We start from the raw sequence: 22,857 nt of genomic DNA on the forward strand, positions 1-22,857 counted from the left end.
TAGCAGAAGCAAAATCAAAGCGCTCTGTAACAATCCACTTCCACAATCCAGAGCGCATGGAAGGACCACTGCGGGGGCGGGGGAAAAAGAAGATTCCTTGCTAAAGAGCTTACCAAAACAATAACAACAAAACCAAGAAAAGCCCCAAGAAAACTAAAAAATTAAGCAATGAGCCATCAGGGTGTCAGCAGACACATATACACACACAAACTCAGAAAGAATGGAATTCCTAGATAGTAACACAAGCTGAGAGGAGAAAACTGGGGGAAAATACATTTAAATGAGTAAAGAAGTGAAAAAAAATAAAAATAAAAAAGGCAAATATAACAAGCTGTTATGAAAAATAACCAAATAAAACTTATATAAAATAGAGACCCAAAATAAAAACACAATGTATGGATTAAACAGAAAATTAGACACAACTGAAGACAGAACTCATAAACTAAAATGAAGAGCTGCAAAGATTACCCAGAATGTAGAAAAGTGACAAGGAGCTAGAAAAATATGAGCAGGAGCTAAGAAGACATGAAGTGTAATATAATGAGGAGGTCTAAAACATGTACGACAGGACAAAGAGAGAATAGGGAAGGAGGGCTAAACAATGGGCAAGATAAGGGTAGGGGATTATCCAGAATGAATGAAAGACATGAATCTTCACATTCAAGATCCGAACAGGGAAAACAAATAAAAATAAAGACATAAATGAGGACTCTGTTATAAATTGCAGAACTCCAAAGACAGAGGAGGTTTCAAAAGCAAACAAGTACAAGGCAGCGATTACTTACGAAGGAACAACTGTAACGACAGCAGACATATCAAGCGCAACAATGGAAGAAAGTAGCATAACAACATCCTCAATGTGCAGAAAGAGAATAAGAATAAATCAAAAATTCAATATCCAGTGAAAACCATTTCCAATGCAGATGGTTAAAGAAAGACATTTTGAGACAAAGACTGAAAAGATTGCCACTAGCAGGCCTGCCCCAGAGGAAATTCTGAAAGGCAGTAAGAGTGATTTTAGATTGAGGGTCAGAAATATAAAACAAAGGGAACTAAAGTTAAAAAAAAAAAAAAAAAAAAAAAAAAAAAAAAAAGCCATACATAAGGAAATTAGCAAACATCATTCTAGACAATTATAAATTCAAACAGGAAAAACAGAGCAAATTCGAAAATATTTAGAATTAAACTGTGGGAGGAAGACAGCCCACACATCAAAGAGATGTATATATACTCTACTTGTTAGATGAAGCATTTTAAATATACTTATTAATTCAATTGTGTTAACCGTGTGCTTCAAATCTATATCCCTGTGATTTTTAGTCTGATTTATCAATTAAGATATATGTATTAAAAGCTCCCACCATGGAGGCAGATTTTTCTATTTCTCCTTGTAGATCTGCCAATTTTTGCCTATTATTAGACTATGTTATTAAGCGCATATAAATTTAGATGCACTGTACAATCAAAATGTGGAATGCAGTTAACATGGTTCTTAGGAAAAAATCATCCAAAATGCTTACACGAGACAATAAAATAGCTGGAAATTAATGAGTTAAGCATCCAACTTGTTAGAAAGACACAGAATGAAAAGTATAAAAAGGAAATAATAAATAAGAGCAGAAATAAAGTAAATATACAATAAAAAGGATCAACAAAGCCAAAAGTGGGTGCTTTGAAAAGACTAATGATATCGGTAAGTCCGGCAAGAAAAAATAGAGAATGCACAAATAACCAGTCCTAGCTGCAAAAGAGAAAACAGCAGCCCTCTATAACTACTCGTCCCCACCTATTATTGCCTTTCCATTTTTCAATATTAGATAGCATTTATTATTTAATATGGAGGACAAGGATTTAGCTTTCTTATAGACTATACTCTCCCTCCCAAACACTTACCTTCTCCACAATCCCACCAACATATTTATATCACTATTTTGGGGTAAATCAATAATCAGTGTATTTATAATTATGACCATAAAAATGTATTCACAACTGCACCAATATATGTTTATGATTCGTTTTTTGGTTTGTTTGTTTTTGAGACGGAGTCTCATTCTGTCGCCAGGCTGGAGTGCAGTGGTGCGATCTTGGCTCACTACAACCTCCACCTCCAGAGTTCAAGCCTCAGCCTCCTGAGTAGCTGGGACTACAGGCGGGCACCACCATGCCCAGCTAATTTTTGTATTTTTAGTAGAGACGGGGTTTCACTATGTTGGCCAGGATGGTCTTGATCTCTTCACCTCGTGATCCGCCTGCCTCAGCCTACCAAAGTGCTGGGATTACAGCCGTGAGCCACTGGGCCCGGTCTTTATTTATTTTTTTTTTTTTGAGACAGAGTCTCACTCTGTCGCCCAGGCTGGAGTGCAGTGGTGCAATCTCGGCTCACTGCAACCCTTGCTTCCCAGGTTCAAGCCATTCTCCTGTCTCAGCCTCCCAAGTATCTGGGACTACAGGCACACATCACCATGCCTGGCTAATTTTTGTATTTTTAGTAGAGATGGGGTTTCACCACGATGGCCAGACTGGTCTCAAACTCCTGACTTCAGGTGAACAACCTGCCTTGGCCTCCCAAAGTGCTGCCATTACAGGCATGAGCCACCATGCCTGGACTGATTCTTTTTTTTTTTTTTTTGAGACGGAGTCTCACTCTGTCGCCCAGGCTGGAGTGCAGTGGCCAAATCTCAGCTCACTGCAAGCTCCGCCTCCCGGGTTCATGCCATTCTCCTGCCTCAGCCTCCCAAGTAGCTGGGACTACAGGCACCCACCACTGCGCCCGGCTAGTTTTTTGTATTTTTTAGTAGAGACGGGGTTTCATCATGTTAGCCAGGATGGTCTCAATCTCCTGACCTCGTGATCCACCCGTCTTGGCCTCCCAAAGTGCTGGGATTACAGGCTTGAGCCACCGCGCCTGGCCCTTTTTTTTTTTTAAGTGTATATATATATATAACCTTCATTTTCTCTGGAGTTAATTATTGCCTCACTTTTTATTAATAACATTTGCTTATTTTTTTCTGTGTTTATATTACTAATTGATCCTTAAACTCTGCCAGAAGTATCTCTTTCCTCCACAAACATATCAATTAATGCTCTATTTCCTTCTTTTCTTTTCCTTTTTGAGCCATTCTTCCTGGAGCCCTTGCCCCTGCTCCAATCTGGACCAGTTATCTATCCTTGAACTAGGGAACATCTCTTGTCTTACAATCTCCTTCACCAGCAACCTGGGCATTCCCTTTGCTCCTTTCCCGCAAAGGATCCTCTCTTGTATCCTACACGCAGTGGACGTGTCCCATCTTTTCTGTGCCATCTTTTCTGGCCATCCAGCCCTGTGAAACATCCTTGTGATGTTTTGCTAACTTCTGAGCCCCACCTTTCCCAAAACACTCCTTTCCCAAACTGGTCCAGCACAATCCATCTCAAGAGGAACACACAACCCCTCAGCCTGAAAAACAGAAACACAGCTCCTCCTATCTCAGCAAGGTCACACAGCCCCTCCTATCTCAGGGAGGTCACACAGCCCCTCCCCGCTCACACGCCCACCGCCTTTGGGGCTGCTCCTCAGTCTCCTCCTTCCTGGGCTCCTGAGCCATGGATTTTCCTGAGAAGCCCCCCAGTGAGAGGCGGCCACAGAAGGCAGAGCTGTCACCTGGAAGGCATGCTCGGGACCCCTCTGGTAATCTGGGTGGCAGAGGCTGGACTGCCCGAGTACCTGACTCCAGCCTCGAGGCAGCCGTGCTGTGGGCAGGGACTCCTGCCTCTGTTTACTCATCGCTGAAATGGAGTCACGGTTGTATTGCATGGTGTTGATGCCAGGCAGTGTCTGGAGGACCTGGCAATGAGGGGTCTTAGTCACCACCAGCCTGAATGTAAGGGGAGCCCGAGTACCACATCTTACGTAGTTGATGACATACAAGTAGAATTTGACTGAAAATATGAAGGAATTTCTTTTTTCTTCACTCAAAACTAGTTATCAGGAAGAAAAACAAATGAGCAGCAACATCTGTCTGGCTTTGTGGAGGGGACCGCCCAGTGCAGGCAGCACCCTCCCGCTGTGAAGCACTTACCATGGGTCTCCACGAGATCCGGGGTGTGCTCTGCACAAACGTGGCACTTCTAGAAAACCCAACCGCCTGCTCTGCTATTTATGTCTTGGTGACAAACACAAAATGCTTCTCACCAAGCAGAGGGCAAAATGACACGTGCGTAAATTCATTAAAGCCAAGATGAGTAGGATGTCTCAGGAACGTGTGACCAGGTAGCTAAAGCCTGATGGTGTCAGCACAGTGGCTGTCCCAGTCACTCCCCACAACCGCACTGCCTGGAACCCTGCCAGGCCTGGGGCCTCTGAGCATGTTCCACATGTGACAAATGCCACAAACTGTTTCCGTGCGACTCCCCCATGGTTTATTTTACGGGAGTCTTTCTTCACTACACATTAGCCTCATAAGAGGCTTGTAGAAAAATCAGCTCCCTAAGAGAAACAAAGTTCCCAGAGCACTGCAGAGGCTGGAAATGTGTTCAATTCTTTCCCGGCCACCTTAAATTGGTATGTCAACCTGAGTAGATAAAAATGTTTTGCAGGCCGGGCGCAGTGGCTCACGCCTGTAAACCCAGTACTTTGGAAGGCCCAGGCAGACGGACTGCTTGAGCCCAGGAGTTTGAGCCAGCCTGGGTGAAACCCTGTCTCTACAAAAAATATACAAAAATTCGCGGGGCGTGGTGGCACATGTCTGTGGTCCCAGCTACTCAGGAGGCTGAGGTGGGAGGATCGCTTGAGCCTGGCAGGTCAAGGCTGCAGTGAGCCATGATCATGCCGCTGCACTCCAGCCTGGACAACAGAGCCAGACCTTGTCTCAAAAAAAGAAAAAAATGTCTGGCAGATAAGGAAACAGTGGAAGGGGCTGTCAAGTGGAGACAACATAGGCAAGACGGCACAAGAGATGCCATGGCTGGCTCCTGGCCCCTGCCAGCATGCCAGAGTCAAGGCGCCCAGCTGAAATGCAACTTCCACAACCAGGAGGAGTGAGGAGTGAGGAGTGAGGTCTACGGGGGTTGGGGATGGGAAGCGGGACTGCCCAGAAGCTTTAAACCCTGAGAAAGCCTTGGTTCTGGCGACTACATTGTGGGGCAGTGGGGCAGACAGGACAAAGCTGGGGACATCCTGACAGCCGCAGACAGGTGACAGCATAAGTCAGAGGGAGCTCGACACAGGAGTTTTACAACAGGGGCTCCCCACACGTCCTCCTTACCATTGAGGAGCTGCAGCTCCAGGAAGGTGGCGGAACACACTTTACACGCCCACTGGCTGGGCTCCGACTCCACGGGGGCGCTGTTTTCTGGGGTGCCTGCAGCTTCAAAAGACATGAGAGGAGAAGAAGGTGACCCCCAAGCAGCTCATGTCTCCACGAATCCCGGCCCAGCGGAGAAGGGGTGTGTGCTGAGAGGCAGTGATGACAGCAGCTGATGGGCCTGTGGTCACTCCACATGACAGACACCATTTTCAGAGCTTTACACACATGGTTGATTTGGCCATGTGACTGTCCCCTTTTCACAGATGAGGCAACTGAGCACAGAGACATGCCTGCTGCAGGGTCACCAGTCACAGAGCTGAGAACTCCTCCAAGAAGCCAGTCCAGAGGGACCAGGTTTGTCCCTTACATGACTTCATGAGAAAAATGCATCCTAAAGAACCAAGCGTAATTCCTCTAAGCTCTCACTGGCTCATAGAATAAGAGACAGTGGAACCCAAAACAGCCAGCCAGTGGCGCCCCCGTGTGTGGCTGGGCTGCTGCTCCCGCCCAGCGCTGTCCAGCAGACTTTCGGTGGATGACTGACGTTCTCCCTAGCTGGTATCCAGCAAGGCAGCCAGTAACCAGATGTGGCTCATGTCCCAGGAAGTAAGTGTTTAATTTTACTAAATTTGAACTTAATTTTACACAGACACCTGAGATAGGGGGCCGCTATCCCAGGAAGCACCTCTATCCCTCAGCCCACACCACACAGGAATCTGGGGAGAGAGAGCTAGGCTGAGGGTACATGACATGTGGTGTAAACCTGGCTATAAAGAGAACTACAGGCACCTTTTAACAAAAAAGTCACTGATGCTCTTGTGCAACCTAAAAACTGGGAGGCATTTTACGTGAGTGTGCCATGATCTGGCCCAGGCCAGTTTCTCTACAATTCATCTGGCAGCTCTATGGGCCAGCCCAGGGCAGGACCCGTGCCCATCACTTTGACTCCAGTCACCATACAGCCCGGATTGAAGTTCATCACCCACAGCAAAGTCTAGGGGCCACTCCCAAAGACAAACTCCTGGGTCTTTAAAAAAAAAAAATCCAGAACTACAACTGCACATGCATTCAGCACTAGAAAAAAACATGTATCTTTTCATATCCAAAACCAGCATTAAAGATGCAATGAATAAAAGGAAAAGATAAGAGATTACTGGTATCACCGTTTGCATGCATGTTCTGAGTTTTCATAAGATAACAAGAAGAAAGAGGTATAAATGCAACATGAAATTTTTTGTCATACTAAAAATAAAGAAAGACCAGAAAGAGCGTGTGTGTGTGGGGTGGGGAACCCTGCCAGCAGGGCATTTTTCCCGGACATCCCGTCCCCACCAGCTTCTGTTCCCTTTTACACTTGCTCTCCGAGAATCCACTGCTTGAAGAATCCCAAAATATCAAGGACAAATGGAAATCAGAACCAAATTCCCATTTCTCACTCACCTTCCCAAACATACACAGGTTCCAAAGAGAGAAAGACACTCACATATGAGTTTCAGAAAAAGAGGACAAGGGCCCAGGTTAGCTGGAAGCCACCACTTCTGAATAAGGGGAATTTCTTCTAATCCACGTGGGCCCTTGTCTCTGGCAATAAGCCTCCACATCCCCACAAGCGCGGGTTCTCCTCAACTTGGTACTCAGCTGCTAAGTAAAGCGGACTAGAAAAACTTGTCATGATGACTATTCGCTCATCAAGAGAAGTACTCAAGATTTTCTGAATATTAATTGTAAAAGATAAGAATTCTTAAGAAAAAATATTAGTTAACAGAAGGCAATTCTTGACTGCCAATCATTTAAATATCCAACAAAAGAGAAGTGTCTGAACAAAATCTAACACCATACAGCTTTAAAGTGATGCCAGAGATAGTACCAGTAGGGAAAAGGCTTAAGATGTGGTGAGCCAGACTGTGCACGCAAAGAAAAGTAAGCAGTAAAATGGGAGGGGCAGCTAGAGCTCTGCAATGCAAAAATGCAGAGTTTTTTTTAAAAAAAGGAACAGCAAAGCTACAGCACAGCAAACAGTCTGGCGTTCCAGTGGGCAGGGCTGACTACAGGGCAGCACCAGAGAACTTCCTGGGATGAAGTCGAGGTCTGTAAGTCAACTGTGGTGGAGTTCAGACAACTGTAGATACTCAAAAGTCTCTAAACTGGCAGGGACAGTGGCTCACACCTGTAATCCCAGCACTTTGGGAGGCCCAGGCGGGTGGATTACTTGAGGCCAGGAGCTCAAGACCAGGCTGGGCAACATAGCAAAACCCCATCTCTACTAAAAAAAATGCACAAATTAGCTACACGTGGTGGCATGCGCCTGTAATTTCAGCTTCTTGGGAGGCTGAGGCATGAGAATTGCTTGAACTCGGGAGGCAGAGGTTGCAGTGAGCCGAGATCACACCACTGCACTCCAGCCTGGGCAACAGACCCAGACGCCGTCTCAAAAAAAAGCTCTGAACTGTACACTTAAAATCGTTGAGTCTTACTGTATGTAAACTATATGTCACCAGTGCTGGTTTTTAAAATACAGGGGCCAGGGAGGTGGCTCATGCCTGTAATCCCTGCACTTTGGGAGGCTGAGGCGGGTGGATCACTTCAGGTCAGGAGTTCAACACCAGCCTGGCCAACATGGCGAAACCCCATCTCTACCAAAAAGAGAAAAATTAGCTGGGCGTGATGGTACATGCCTGTAATCCCAGCTACTGGGGAGGCTGAGGCAAGAGAATTGCTTGAACTGGGAGGTGGAGGTTGCAGAGAGCTGAGATTGGGCCACGACATTCCAGCCTGGGTGACAGAGCAAGACTGTCTCAAAAAAATAAAATTAAATTAAAATAAAAAATACTAGAAAATGTGAATCATATGGCAACAACAGTTGAGTTAAAACAGTGATGCTATATGCGACTGAACAGTTTCCCCAATGTTATAAAATGTGTTTGTATTTTACTTTTTTCATCAGAAAGGTGATTTTGAAAATTTTCTCTCTTTGAAACCCAGGTGTGTTTGAGAAGGTGAGTGAGAAATGGGACTCTGGCTCTGATTTCCATTTGTCCATGATCTTGTGGGATTCTTCAAGCAGCAGCTTCTCAGAGCAAGTGTAAAAGGGAGTAGAAGCTGGTGGGGATGGGATGTCTCATAACAACGCCCTACTGGCAGGGTGCCCCCACCACACTCTCCTCCTGGGCCCCATGCTCTCTCCCATGAAGATCCAGGATGCTTCTTGGGCTGCCCCCTCCATCTGTCAGCAGGTTCAGGTTCTTGTAAAGAAAGAAAATCAATCTTAATGTGAGCTCAAAAAAAGATAAGGCCAGGCACAGTGGTTCACGCCTGGAATCCCAGCACTTTGGAAGGTAGGAGGATTGCCTGAATCCAGGAGTTCAAGACCAGCCTAAGCAACACAGTGAGACCCATCTCCACTAAAAATAAAAATTAAAAAAATTAGCTGGGTGTGGTGGCACATCCCTGTGGTCCCAGCTACTAGGGAGGCTGAGATGGGAGGATCACTTGAGCCCAGGAGGGCGGCTGCAGTGAGCCACGATCATGCCACTGCACTCCAGCCTGGGCGAGAGTGCCAGACCCTATCTCAAAAAACAACAAAAAAAGAAAAGGAACTAGAAAAGTAAATCCACTACCAGAATAAAATAAGTAACTTTTAAAGGGATGTGTTACTGCTCCTTTAGTACAAAACCAAACTTCTCTCTGTATTTAGAAGACAGCTCTGCTGATCTGCAAAACTGACTGATTTCTATACAAAGATGCATGTTTGGAGCGAATGAAAGAGACAGAATTAAGTCAATGAGTCTTAGGAGCTCTCCCGCTCACCAAGAAAGACTCGGCCACCACAGTAAGTAATTGACAGACAGTTCCTGGGTTCGTCGGCCGCCAGTACGGTTCTAGGAGCACACCAATGGCCCTGGAGGCCACTCACATCACTCTGCCTACGCCCACTGGGCCAGAGGTGCAACAACGCCACCAAAGGCCTCCTTTCCTCCCACCACCTAGGAGCAGAGTTCTCTCTGGGAGTGTCCACACCAGAGGCCACGTCGCTGAGCAGGAGTGGAATTACACAGTTACCCTAGAACTCCAGGCCTTCACGTGTACAGTCTAAACAGTGAGAACTGGGCATGTGGCCAGCTTTCTAGATGTTTCTAGCCTCTCTTCGAAGGTCTTGTTATCTATTGAGATACTCATTTCTGAGAAGCGGGCAGCGTTGGGCTCCAGTGCACAGCTTCAGCTGGGTGAGGTGCTCAACACACACTCAGGCTCTGGTGTACCCTGGGTGCACTGGGCAGGCAGGGCTCTAGAAGCACCACTGTGCCTGGAGAGTGACCTCTGGGGGCTCAGGGAGGAGGGGCCCAGGGCAAGGAGCCAGGTAGGTGGCAGAGGATGAGAGGCAGTGTGTGTGTAGGGGGGGCGTTGACACGGCTGCTGGGTTGCTGTTTGAACAATCAGCAGGAGGACCCCAAGGAAAGCCTACCAGGGCAGCCAGCGGCACTTCGAGGGCCAAGCCAGAGCTCAATGGGGGGCTCTCTCGGGAAGGGAAGGAGGAACCTAACCCACCAGTGAGTGGACAGGAATCATGATGTTCACTACCTCTCCAGAAATAACTGCTTGCCATTTGTCCCCAAACACAAGCGACCATTCTAAAAAGCATTTCTGAAATCTAAGAGTAACTGAGTTGTTTATTTATTTCCCCAATTATAAACCCTGTTGAGGTTTAAGCTATGCTTAAGTGACCACATGCTCCCATTTACGCAGACTGTCCTGGTCGAATTATGACAAGTGTCCTTTCGTTCTGAGAGGTTTTAGGGAGGAACTGGAATTACCCTAGGAACTCTGGAATCAGGAGGCGACTCTGTTGAACACCACAGTCCCAGGCTGACTTCATTTAAATCTATTGTTTCAAACTCAGCTCCAGATTGAAGGGTCTCCAGCAGGTAAAATGAATACAAAACACCTGTAGCTCCAATAAGGGGTGGCAACTTTTGCTTTGACCTTAGCCTTGAGAGTGGTGAGGGCATCCCCCAGGATATAAGCTGACAAGGGGGTAAATGGCCAAGAACAGCATCTCAGAACCCAAACCCCAGCATGGCTCCAGTCTGGGCTGGCCATGGGCACACATGCTGCCATCTGCCTAGGCCTTCAGGAATTCCAGACACAAGCAGCCCAGGCCCCGAAGATCACAGTCACTTGGGTCTGCTCAGAGAGCCCAGCCTCGCAGGACTTGGAAATGGCCCCTGACCCAGCAGGCACCACCACGGGGGCCTCTCTCGTGCGGGGCCAGGCCAGGCCAGGTACCTGGTTTTGGCAAAGCCACGAGGGTGGGGCTAGGAGCAGCTGGGTAAAGAGCAGTGGGTTTCTCCAAGTTCTTCTGTCCTTTTCATTCTTAAAGAACTCCACACAAAGCCACGGTCTTTCTCTGTGAAGGGTGCGAAGGCCCCGGTACACTCAGCTCACTTTACCAACCTGGCCGGAGAGGATGCTGCCACCACTGCAGGCCCTAGAAGGAGCCGCCCCACGTGGCTCCTTCCGACACTCCCTGGCAGCATCCCCAGCGGCCCCTCTCCACCCAGCCCTCACATGGCCCACAGTGGGTTCAATAGTGGCTCCCCAAAATGCACATCCACCTGCCACCTTTGGGAGAGGATCTGTGCAGATGCCATCAAGTTAAGGTGAGGATGTGATGGACTGGGGAGGCCTGAATCCAATGACGGGTGGCCTTATGAAGAGAGGACACAGAGACATGGGGGAGAAGACAGGCAGAGACTGGAGTGACACAGCCACAAGCCAAGAGACGCAAAAGGCCGCTATGCCGGCCACCACCAGAGGTTGGGGAGAGTCCCAGGACAGATCCTCCCTCAGGGTGCCCAGAAGGAACCAGCCCTGCTGACATCCTGACCATGGACGTCTGGCCTCCAGCACTGTGAGAGGCACATTTCTGACGTGAAGCCACTGGGTTGCTGGTGTTTTACGAGGGCAGCACAGCACTGGGACACTCCCACACAGCCTGTCGCAGACCTGGGATTAGGGACAACCAGGGGTATTTTACAAAGCCTCAAACATACTGACAAACAGGACAGACCAGAACCTTCCAAATATGTTAAGAATCTTACGCTACCGAGCTACTAATATTTTGGATTACACTGCATTTATAAAACAAGGAAACAATGCTCATATGAGAATCAGGTCGTTTGGCTTGGGGGGCTCAGGCGAGTCAATATCTATTTCTCCCCCTTGAGCAAATAATCTTCATGCCAACGATAAATAACATTTGCTTCCCTGCGTAGTGTCAGCTTCAGCCGTATGAAATTGCTGTTTTGCAGGTCAAAAGGAATTTCATAGAGTTTCTTCAGGTTTCATGAGGAGGATCTATGTCAAAACACCCGCAACATGGATGAGAAAGATTTAAAGTTCAACAGCCCTGCTTGATGGGCAAAGTGATGCCCCGACCCCGGCTTAGCAGGACAGGCACTGTGATCTGCTTTTCCAGCAGGAATGCTAGATATGGGCAGATCACACACACAACCTTCACTAGGGCTTTCTTTGAACATGCAGGCGCACACACACAGGTGCGCGTGCACACACACACACACACACAGGTACGCACATGCGTGCGCGTGCACACACTCACACGCACACATTCCCCCCAACTCTGGGAGGTGGCCATTGCACGGTGAACAGCAACACTGGAGCCGGGTGCCAGGGACCAATCCTGATTTCTTCATCTACTCCACTGTGACCTGGGGTTAGTTCCTTAACCTCTCTGTGCTATTTCCTCTGCCTAAAGACAGGGCTAGTACCCCAGCCTCATAGGATTAGGAGGATGAGTCACTGGACGTAGCCCCAAGGGCAGAGCTAAGCAGTCATGCACCACGTAACAAGGTTTCAGTCAATGACAGTGGTCCCATGAGATTCTGATACAGTATTTTTCCTCTATTACCTTGTCTATGTTTACATAAACAAATACTTACCATGCATCACAGTTGCCCACAGCATGCAGTACAGTCACATGCTGGACAGGCTGGTAGCTAGGACAACAGGCTACACAGCACAGCCTGGGTGTCTAGCACACCATGCCATCAAGGTACATGAGAGTGGGCTCTACAACGCGCCAAAGACAATGCCATCGCCCCATGACACATTTCTGAGAACGTATCTCTGTTGTTAAACACTGTCTCAACTGTGTTAGCTTGTGTTACATCCACGTGCCCAAACTGACCAAGGATGTTTGACAAGGAGAAAGACAGACCCGACTCTCCACCCCTCCACTCTCCGCATCCCAGCAGCTGGCCCAGCACAACCCATCTCACCAGTGTGGGGTCAGCGCAGAGCCAGGGGGCCATAACCCCTCCGGCGAGGCCTGAGGGAAGGTGGGCTCCTGATCGGGGGCCGCCACGTACCGTGGGTGCCGGAGCCGACCTGCTTCAGCATGGGCTTGTCCATCTTCTTGGCATAGAAGGCCGCGTACCACACGCGCAGCTCGGTGCCCGGGGGGATGTCTCTGGAGGTGGTGAAGTACACGTCGCTGCCGTGCTGGTAGGCCGTCAGGTTCTGGTGCTCAGCCTCCGCCGCCGGCCGCACCAGCATCATCCAGTTGCAGTCATCCTCATTGGAGGTGTCAAAGCACACGGGGTGCCCATCCTTCTGGAACACCTGAGGGTGAGTCGGCCCGCGGAGAAGCCGGGAAAATGGCTGATTACCCATCTGTGTGTCAGCGTGTCAGGGGCGGGTGCTGAGGAACCCATCTAGACAGTGCCACCTCAGAGGCCATATGGGCTCCTGTATGGGATGCTGAGGTGTTTACAATGGTGAGGAGGGTCACAGTTAGACCATGTGGCTTGGATGGGTCAAGTTAGTCACAGGCAAAAGGAAGCAGCAGACACAGCCTATGTGTCATCACACATCACACACCAGTCTATGTATCATCTGGATACCTGAGTGTTACTCACGGCCCAGGTGCAGAACTCAAGTTCAAATCAGGTTCTAGTGGGCCTGGGGATATTGAAGTTCTTGTCCTGGTCCAGGCCGGCTTTGGGCTATCTGAGCTCCACTCCTAGTCCACATGCCATAGGGACACCTAGGCTCTCCAGATGGCCCAGTGGGAACTGGGACACCGTTCTACTCCCAGCTCCACCACAGGACGCTGGGTTCCTCCGGCTTTATGAGCTACCTCCCCATCTATCAAACAGCACTATTGCTTTATGGATTAAATGCAGGCAGGAAGCAGGGAGAAAAATGTACATATTTTGAAGTTCAAATCAACCACACGACTACAGGAGGGTTTTGTTCCTTATTTTCTGATGCCATGATCTCTTCCTCCCTGCAGGAAGACAGCTCTCCCCTCTCCTAAGCTTTTCCTAGAGAGGCCTCTCTAAGGACGGAGCCCTTGGAAGTGAGAGGTGGGGGTAGGGGACCACCAAGTACCTAATGACCACCAGTTGCTGAGGAAAGCGTGCTCCCAGCTGGTGGCACCGTCCCTCTGGTGGGCACAGTCCAGCTGAACGCTGGTGCGTGCACTGAGAACAACCCGCTACCAGGAGATGACCTGCAAAATCGCGTAGCTGAAAGACCACCAAAATGGGCACAAAAGGCTTCTTTAAAGGGGCCTCACCCCCAACTGTGCACCCACACCAACTATATACATTCACTGGATGGGTGCTGCAAAGGACAGGCAGGTAGCCGATGGCCTTTCCGAGGCTGTATGGGGTATTGTTACATATTTCTTCAACTTAAAACAGCCCCTTCCTCCCTTCCTTCTCTTCCTTCCTTCCTCACTTCCCTCCCTCCCTCCCCTCCCTTCCTTCCTTCCTTCCTTCTTTCTCTTTTTGTAAACAACTCAAGTGCCTTTCCTTTTTTCCCCTTTTTGCTGCAATCTGCCTTATAAGCCCAGGTTTTCAAAGGGCTTCCAAAAACCCAAGCTTGTTCACTTCACCTGCCTGTCCTAAAACAAGCGGATCCCTTTCAAGGGTCTCTAAGAAAAGTTTGCTAACAACCCATTCCTCATTTGTTTATTTCACAGATATTTCTGAAGCCTGGCTGGCTTAGGGTACTATCGTACCCCTGAGGGCAGACATGGGAACAGTCAAAAACCCGCGTCGCCTGGCCTCATAGGCCTTCCAGAGGGCTTTTTACGTATTCTAAAGCCTGCCTTGCAATACACATACATTTTAGTTTTCTCGAGTTCACATCAAAGTAGAGAGCCACTGTCTTCTCTCAGTCTGATGTGCTTTTTAGAGCTACCAAACTTTGCACTGTTGGCCAATGTCTCCTCACTGCCTAAACAAACACCTTCCCTTTGAAAGAGCTTTGCAAACTACCATACGCTCTGCACAGGTGTGAAAATAACTGGAGTGATGGACCCCTGCAAGACACTGCCTTGTAAAGCCTGCGACAGCAACGGAGGTCGTAAGACAGCTGGAGTCAGCATTTGGGGTTTCTCCTGCGTATATGTTTTAAATACACTCTTTAATGTTCTGAAAAACTGAAAAATTACAAAATACCAACTTAATATTGATGCTCTTGCAATGTAAAAAGAAACGTTTCCTTGGAAATTAAGCAGACCTACAACGTTTAGAGCTATTTTCGAGGAATTGACAAATCACAGAAACTCAGTGGTTCTCACTCCCCATTCCCACATAGGAACACCAGAAAAACACCCAGTTCCTGAGCTCCTGTTTGGCAACAGCCTTTACCTTCAGGGGAAACGCAGACTCCTTTTCCCATTTGGCAACCCTCCTGGACTCAAAGGGACCGAACTGTGTCCGCTTGACGAGCTGAGTGACAGCAAACACCCCCTCAGCTCCGTCTTCCAGTCGTCTGATCTCCAAGTTGGGAGGAAGGGATGACCTGGAAATGGAATAAAACAAGACTCAAAAGACAGCACTCACACCTGGGGACTGACTCGTTAAGCTAACCTAAAAGCTCGCCCTCACTGACCGCCAGGGGTCTTCTGAAATAAAACTCTCCAGGTGATAAAATAGAAGCCTTCTGGTGGCTCACACCTGTAATCCCAGCACGCACTTTGGAAGGCCGAGGTGGGAAGACTGAATGAGCCCAGGAGTTTGAGACCAGCCTGGGCAACATGGTGAAACGCTGTCTCTACAAAAAATACAAAAAATTAGCTGCCATGGTGGCATGTGCCTGTAGTCCCAGCTATTAGGAGGCTGAGGCAGGATGGCTTGAGCCCGGGAGTTCAAGGCTGCAGTGAGCCGACATTGTGCCACTGCACTGTAGCTTGGGTGACAGCACAGGACCCCGTCTCAAAGAAAAAGAAAACAGAAGCCTTCCTAATAGGTGCTGAATGAAGACTGAGGCTGAGGTTGTGATGATGCCCTCGGGCTGTGGCAATCTAGCCGTAATCTTGTGGCCTTAGCTACACGAGGCCGACCACAAGGCCCTCCTGAGATTCATTCACCCAGAGCACGCCATGGCGGGGCTGTTTACTAAAGGATGGATTCCACTCCCCGTGGACAACCTGTTGACAGCGACAACAGGTGCATCTCTGATGGGGCTGCTATGGAACAGGAAAGGGTCAGACTGGCATGGGGACCAGCGATGGAGGGGGGACCACAGGGAACTCGCTGCTGAGGAGCTGTAGGAACAGCACCCCGAGGGAGACGCAAGGGCCATGGGCGTCCCAAAGAGAAAAGGTATCCAGCCAAGTGGAGCAGGCCAGTTTCACTGAGGATGGGATCTCTTTAACCGAAGTAGAAGAATGTCAAGGACAGGGTGTGGGGAGGAAGGCATAGGAGCCGGGACGAGCCCATGACACGTCCAGAACAGAGGCGGACATGGGGTATCCAGCACACAGGCCCCTCAGACAGAGGCAGACATGGGGTCCCCAGAGGACAGACCTCTCCAACAGAGGCAGACATGGGGTCCCCAGAGCACAGGTCCCTCCGACAGAGGCGGACATGGGGTCCCCAGAGCACAGACCTCTCAGGGTGGGCAGGAGGCCGCTGAGACGAGGAGCCAGCCCAGAGGGTCCAACTGCAGGACCAAGGGTTTCAGCTGAATTTTCATGGGCAACAGGCAGCCCCTGAGGGTTCTGGGGAAGAGGGGGGTTGATGGGAAGAGGGGGGTTGATCCGCTCTCTACTTTAGGCCGAAACATTAATCTCTTTGTTTTGAACCACACTAAGGAAAAAACAAATGAATGGTGTTGTGAGGCATGGGGAGGCTCCTGGAAACAGTCCTGGAAAGACGGTGACCATCTGTGCAGCAGCAGCACGTGCCAGGTACCATCACCCACAACACCACAGCCACCCCACGGGCACCGCCATCCTCTCCCCTTTACAGAGGCCACCGAGGTCTGGAGAGGAGTGCCTTGCCCAAGCTCACCTGCCCGGGGCCACCAGGTGGCACAGCCTCCCCCAGGTGAGAGTGGAACGGCAGGGCAGCTGCTGCCCACTGAGCTGCCTCACCAGGCCTGCAGGGGCTGCTTCCGGAAGCTGCTGTGGGTCAGCCCCGTCCAGTCCTCATGACCCCCATCCCCTGCCCCGCCTGCGTGTGCATGTGTCCGCTGGCAGGCCAAGACCTGGAATGCAGAGAAGCCAACGAGCAGACCTCCAGCTTGGCCACTGGTGCTCAGCATATCAACCACCTTGGCCAGTCCATTCTTCTGCAGCCTCCACAATGTGTCAGGAACAGCTGGGCTCCAGCTAAGAACCCTGGAGTGGATCAAAGAAACTCACTCTGGAGCTTTGAAGCGCGTGTTTTGGTGCATCCCGGCAGCAAGGCTGCTCAGTTCACAGAGGGAAGGGAATCGCTGGCACTCACTCAGAGTGCCTCTGTTCTCCCTCGGGCTCCTTCCTCCCCGTCTGCAGACATGAAGGCTGCTAGGCTCCTGCCGCAGCTGGCTTATGGACAGGCCTGGGACCGTGAAAGCAGCTCACAGCGGTCACTCACCTTGCCCTGCTTAACACAAAGGAGTCTTTGACCATGACCACTGGGCCTAGCTCGGGACATTCGGAGTCGTGGTACTGGCTGCAGTCTTCACACCCTGTAAGCAGACATCCGAGCATTAGAGCACCCAGGGAAGGAGACACGCAAAGAACACAAACCTGGGAAATGGGGACCCTGGCCCCATGAGGGTGACCCAGAGTCATGAGACACATGCATCCGACACCACAAAGATAAGCAAGGGACGGTGCATCGGATGGCACGAGGCCTGTGTCCCGAAGGCCTCCGTCAGTGCTCACGCACACATGAGGAGTGCAAAAGCAGGACATGCCTCCAGGGAAAGCTCCAGCTCCACCGTACACCTGAAATCAAGCACGGTCACCTCCACGGTGACGAAGACCAAGACCCTCCCCAAAGAATAAGCATAAATGAAAATGGCCAATGTTAGCGGGTTCGTGATAACTCTAACACACTTCCCTCCTGACTAGCCCTGGATTACTTTTCTGGACCAAGTGCTACCCCCTGCAAAGTGCCCTCGGCCAGGAGTTCTGAGAAAGGTGATCCTATTAAAACCACACCCCTGTAAGTGCACTGCTTAGGAAATAAATGTGTCGTAGGGAAAATTTAAATACACAACTTTTCTATATTATAAAAACCAAATGTGGACATGGCTTTGCCCAGATAGCAAACACCGTGCCCATCTGTGTTCTATGACATAGGGCTGGTCTCGGACAGGTCCCCGGGCCACTTACAGATGAACATGATCTCTTCGCTCCCATCTTCAGCCATCTCTGACACCTGTCAGGATACAAGAGAGCCTCATTACCCAATACCAAAATACTTTTTTTTTTTTTTTTGAGATTGAGCTCCCTCTGTCGCCCAGGCTGGAGTACAGTGGCACAATCTTGGCTTACTGCAACCTCTGCCTCCCAGGTTCAAGTGATTCTCCTGCCTCAGCCTCCCAAGTAGCTGGGACTACAGGTATGAGCCACCACACCCGGCTAATTTTTGTATTTTTAGTAAAGACAGGGTTTCACCATGTTGGCCAGGCTGGTCTCAATCTCGTGACCTTGTGATCCGCCTGCCTCGGCCTCCCAAAGTGCTGGGATTACAGGTGTGAGCCACTGCGCCTGGCCTCTTACCAAAATAATGTTTAAAGACAATTCCTGCTAAGGGCCTCCTCCAGCCAGTATAGGGACATTACGTGGTGCTCTAAAGAGAGCACACAGTGGGGTCTCCTCTTATTGTGGGATGGGGCTGGGGTCCCTGAAACACCTTCTCACCTCAAATAATGTTATTTTAAATAAAAGCAACGGATTTGAACATCCTCGTGAACTCAGATTTTTATCTTTTCATGTTAGCCATCAATTACCATTTTTAAAACAAATATATCACCTTTTTGTGGTGACAGGGTCTTGCTCTGTCACCCAGGCAGGAGTGTAGTGGCGTGATCACAGCTCACTGCAGCCTCTACCTTCTGGGCTCAAGCAATCCTCCTACCTCCGCCTCCCAAAGTGCTGGGATTATGGCACGAGTCATCGTGCCCACCTATATCACCATTTTTAAAAAGCCAGTTGTCACTTTTTTTCCCCTCACTCATTGGGCCGTGAATTCCTCAAGGTCGGGTATGTTTAATGCAACATTTTTTCTTCAGTTCCTAACCTATGGCTGGTGCCCCATAAACACTCGTTTCTCTGGGAACTAAATAAATGCGTGATGTTGTGGAGGACTCTCGTGCTCCCACATAAGCTGTTATCAGATCCAATAATTCTATTCCCTATCCATCCTTGAGGTTCACCTCCAGAAACACTTGCATAGTGGGTAGATGAGCACAAACTGACACCCACACACACATGTATTTACAGGGTGATCTAGACATTGTTTACTCCTGGGCTGTAAAATGGAAATAAAAACACCCACCTCATGCAGTTTGGGAGGAGCATAAAGTGAGATACACACAGTATGTGCTACCGAATAATCATTCCTCCTCTGCCCACCCCCATTCCCAACTGTGCCCATTGGCACGTCCTTCCTGCATCCTGCTTCTCTGATGCCCGCTGCTGGTGGTTTAGGAAAGCGTGCATGCTGGCACTTCTTGAATGCTGATTCCACACGCCCTCCACCCCACTCATCCCCAGCAGCTTCAAGGGTGAAAAGCAGACCATGCAAAACCCATATGGAAACTCACAGTCACTGAGCATGCGTGTTTGAGAGCAGTGTGGGGTTGAAAACTTCAAGTTAGGAGAGTGAGTTAGCTACAAGAAAGTGAGGCAGAGGAGAGAGAGTTCCAATTTGACCTTAAAATGCCAGAAATAACCAGGGGGGTGAAATTTTCTCCCAGAACAGCACTTTATCTTCTTTTCCTGGGAACACGCATTCATGTTCCCAGGAACATAAAGGTATCTCACTGACTCAGTTTCACAGCCACATTCGGCCTCGCCTGCCCCAGCTCCTGGGCACCTCGGCGCAAACAGGGACCAGTCTGGGATGGGGGCTCAGCGGGGCAGTGAACAGGAGATGAATAGGGGCAAAGGGCAGAAGAAACCCAGGGCGGGGTGGGGAGGGGCACGCTTTCGTGAGTTGCTGCTGTGCTGCTGGAGGTGTAGGACCTGTGTGCCCCCTGCAGGAACCCACGCCACTCACGGTCAGAAGCTTGGGCAATGGGAACAATAGGCCTTAAGAGGCTCCCCACACTGTGGTTAGATCACCGCAGAATACAGAGTCCCAACAAAGGTATTGGAATCGGAGTGGGAGGATGGCGGGAAGTCATCCTGGCCTTGCTTACTTGGGAACCTGCACGAATCCCCTGAGGCCTGGCGTGGCCGCCTCTCCCCGGGGCAGACCTTGCCTCTGGCCTCCACCTCTCACAGACTGCCCACCCCCCAGGTGCCCCCAAAGAAGATCCCCTCTGAGCGGAGCTGCTGGGAAAGGAAACCCAGAAGAGGGAGGTGAGGGAAGCAGGAGAGCAGGGTTTTAGCCTCCTGTGCTACACTCCGATTCTATGTAAATGTCTGAGTCCTGGCAGTACGGGTCCTGATTAGCAGCATCTGGTCCCCAAAACATGGCCTCTCTAAAACAGCTCCTCTGGGCCCAGGATCAGAGACCACAGTCACCCTGGGCTGCAGATCAGGCCTGAGTAATGGAGCATCTTCAAAGTCTTTGCTGTCTTAGCAAAAATCTCTTTAACACTCAGAAAGTGCCCTTGTAGAAGGGGAAGTGTGGTCTCCAGACCGCTAAGGCACACAGGACATCCCAGAACAAGGCACACAGGAAGTACTGTTTCAGGGAAAAGGAGAAGAAAAAAGAACTAGAAGTTCAAGATCCCAGGCAAGGTCTGTCATCCCAGCACTTTGAGAGATGAAGATGGGCGGATCACCTCAGGTCAGGAGTTTGAGACCAACCTGGCCAACATGGTGAAACCCCATCTCTACTAAAAATACAAAAACTAGGCTGGGCGTGGTGGCTCATGCCAGTAATCCCAGCACTTTGGGAGGCCGAGGCAGGCGCATCACAAGGTCAGGAGATCGAGACCATCCTGGCCAACATGGGGAAACCCCGTCTCCACTTAAAAAAAAAAAAAAATTAGCCAGGTGTGGTGGCAGGCGCCTGTAGTCCCAGCTACTTGGGAGGCTGAGGCAGGAGAATGGCGTGAATCCAGGAGGTGGAGCTTGCAGTGAGCTGAGGTCGCGCCACTGCACTCCAGCCTGGGTGACAGAGCGAGACTCCATCCCCCCCACCAAAAAAAAACTAGCCAGGCACAGAGGTGCATGCCTATAATCCTAGCTACTCGGGAGGCTGAGGCAGCAGAATCACTTGAATCCAGGAGGCGGAAATTGTGGTGGGCTAAGATCGCGTGCCTCTGCACTCCAGCCTGGGTGACCGAGTGAGACTCCGTCTCAAAAAAAAAAAAAAAAAAGGCCGGGTGCAGTGGCTCACACCTGTATTCCCAGCACTTTGGGAGGCCAAGGCGGGTGGATCACAAGGTCAGGAGATCGAGACCATCCTGGCTAACATGGTGAAACCCCATCTCTACTAAAAAAATACAAAAAAAAATTAGCCAGGCGTGGTGGCGGGTGCCTGTAGTCCCAGCTACTTGGGAGGCTGAGGCAGGAGAATGGCATGAATCCAGGAGGCAGAGCTTGCAGTGAGCCGAAATCGTGCCACTGCACTCCAGCCGGGGCGACAGAGTGAGACTCTCAAAAAAAAAAAAAAAAAAAAGTTCAAGATCCCCCTATCTCAACAAACAATCCTGGGAAGACTTACCTTACATCAGTGATTTCAAAATGTGGTCTCTAAACCAGGAACCAGCAATGCCAGCATTGCTTGGGAACGTCTCAGAAATGCACATCCTTGCCTCCCACCCCCAGACCTGCTGAATCAGTCTTGGCAGAGGGCCCTGCATTCTGCTTGCAAAGCCCTCCAGGTGGTTCGGATGCAGCTCAAGTCTGAGAACCACTGCTTTGCCTGAAAATCTCTCTAAAATTTATATGACTACTACTACAAAAACTAACTAAACGTGACTGCCATCACAAGAAGACCACAGTAATAATATAAGGAAACCAAACTTATCACAAATGTCAATTAAGCTCAGACCAGGACCATGTGCATCTAACCTGGTGGTAAATGGGAAATGAGGGATGACTTCAGACAAATGTCCTTACACGGAGCGCTCAGTGAAGAAAACTGTTAAAAACAACCTTGAAAAAGAAGCCTAATAAAGTGACAGACTCAGTCTCCCTGACTTCGAACTTCATTATCAAGCTACTGTCAAAAAACTCTGATACCGGTGAGAAGGTGAACAGAGATCAATGGAACAAAACAGACAAACCAGAAACAGACCTAAACAGACCTAAACAAACACGCCCAAAGCTTTTTTTTTTTTTTTTTTTTTTTTGAGATGGGGTCTTGCTCTGTCTCCCAGGCTGGAGTGCAGTGGCGCGATCTCAGCTCACTGCAAGCTCCGCCTCCCAGTTCAAGCGATTCTCTTGCCTCAGCCTCCCGAGTAGCTGGGATTAGAGGCATGTGCTACCACGCCCAGCTAACTGTTATATTTTTAGTAGCGATGGGGTTTCACCATGGTGGTCAGGAGGGCCTCGATCTCTTGACCTCGTGATCTGCCCACCTCAGCCTCCCAAAGTGCTGGGATTACAGGTGTGAGCCACCACGCCCGGCCTGCATTTTTTTTACAAAGACAAAAGCGGATTGGATTTTAAAGTCCAACTGAGGAAGGGCAACCATTTCAGCAGATGGTGCTGGAACAACTGGGCATCCACAGAGAAAAAAATGAACTATAACCTCATATCTTATTAGAAAATTAACTCAAAATAGATCAGTCTTAAAACATAAAATATTAAATAATAGAACTTAGAAAAACAGAGAAAATCTTTGGGCTCTAGAGCAAGCCACAGTTTTTAGACTTGTCACCAAAAACACAATCTATAAAAGGAAAACCATTTGCATCTTCATTCAGAAGGCAACAGTCAACCCAAAAACCAACAGGTCAAAAGTAAACATCTGGACTCTCCTGACAAAGTCTCTCTGCCCCCACCTCCTGCATCTCAGGACGCGGTTGTCAGAGAGACCTGGAACCGCTGTGACCTCTCTGGCCTCCCTCTCACACCTGCCCATCACACCAACTACCGACAGCCCCCGTTACTACCTCCCTTAGCCACACCCCACTTTCTTCC

The 22,857-nt window shown here is 49.4% G+C and overlaps 1 protein-coding gene across 1 annotated transcript in view; it reads right to left on the reverse strand.

Annotated features, from left to right (window-relative positions):
* PRDM15 (PR/SET domain 15) overlaps window positions 1-22,857 on the reverse strand; it is a 75,618-nt gene that overhangs the window by 37,584 nt on the left and 15,177 nt on the right. The window contains 10 exon segments of the mRNA XM_030915369.1: window positions 5,244-5,345; window positions 12,671-12,923; window positions 14,963-15,116; window positions 16,610-16,756; window positions 16,758-16,805; window positions 17,177-17,270; window positions 17,923-17,968; window positions 19,181-19,233; window positions 19,236-19,425; window positions 19,579-19,622. Of these exon segments, the coding sequence (XP_030771229.1) occupies window positions 5,244-5,345; window positions 12,671-12,923; window positions 14,963-15,116; window positions 16,610-16,756; window positions 16,758-16,805; window positions 17,177-17,270; window positions 17,923-17,968; window positions 19,181-19,233; window positions 19,236-19,425; window positions 19,579-19,622 (1,131 nt within the window).

The sequence above is a fragment of the Rhinopithecus roxellana genome, chromosome 13 (genome assembly GCF_007565055.1).
Source record: "Rhinopithecus roxellana isolate Shanxi Qingling chromosome 13, ASM756505v1, whole genome shotgun sequence".
Lineage (NCBI taxonomy): Eukaryota > Metazoa > Chordata > Mammalia > Primates > Cercopithecidae > Rhinopithecus > Rhinopithecus roxellana.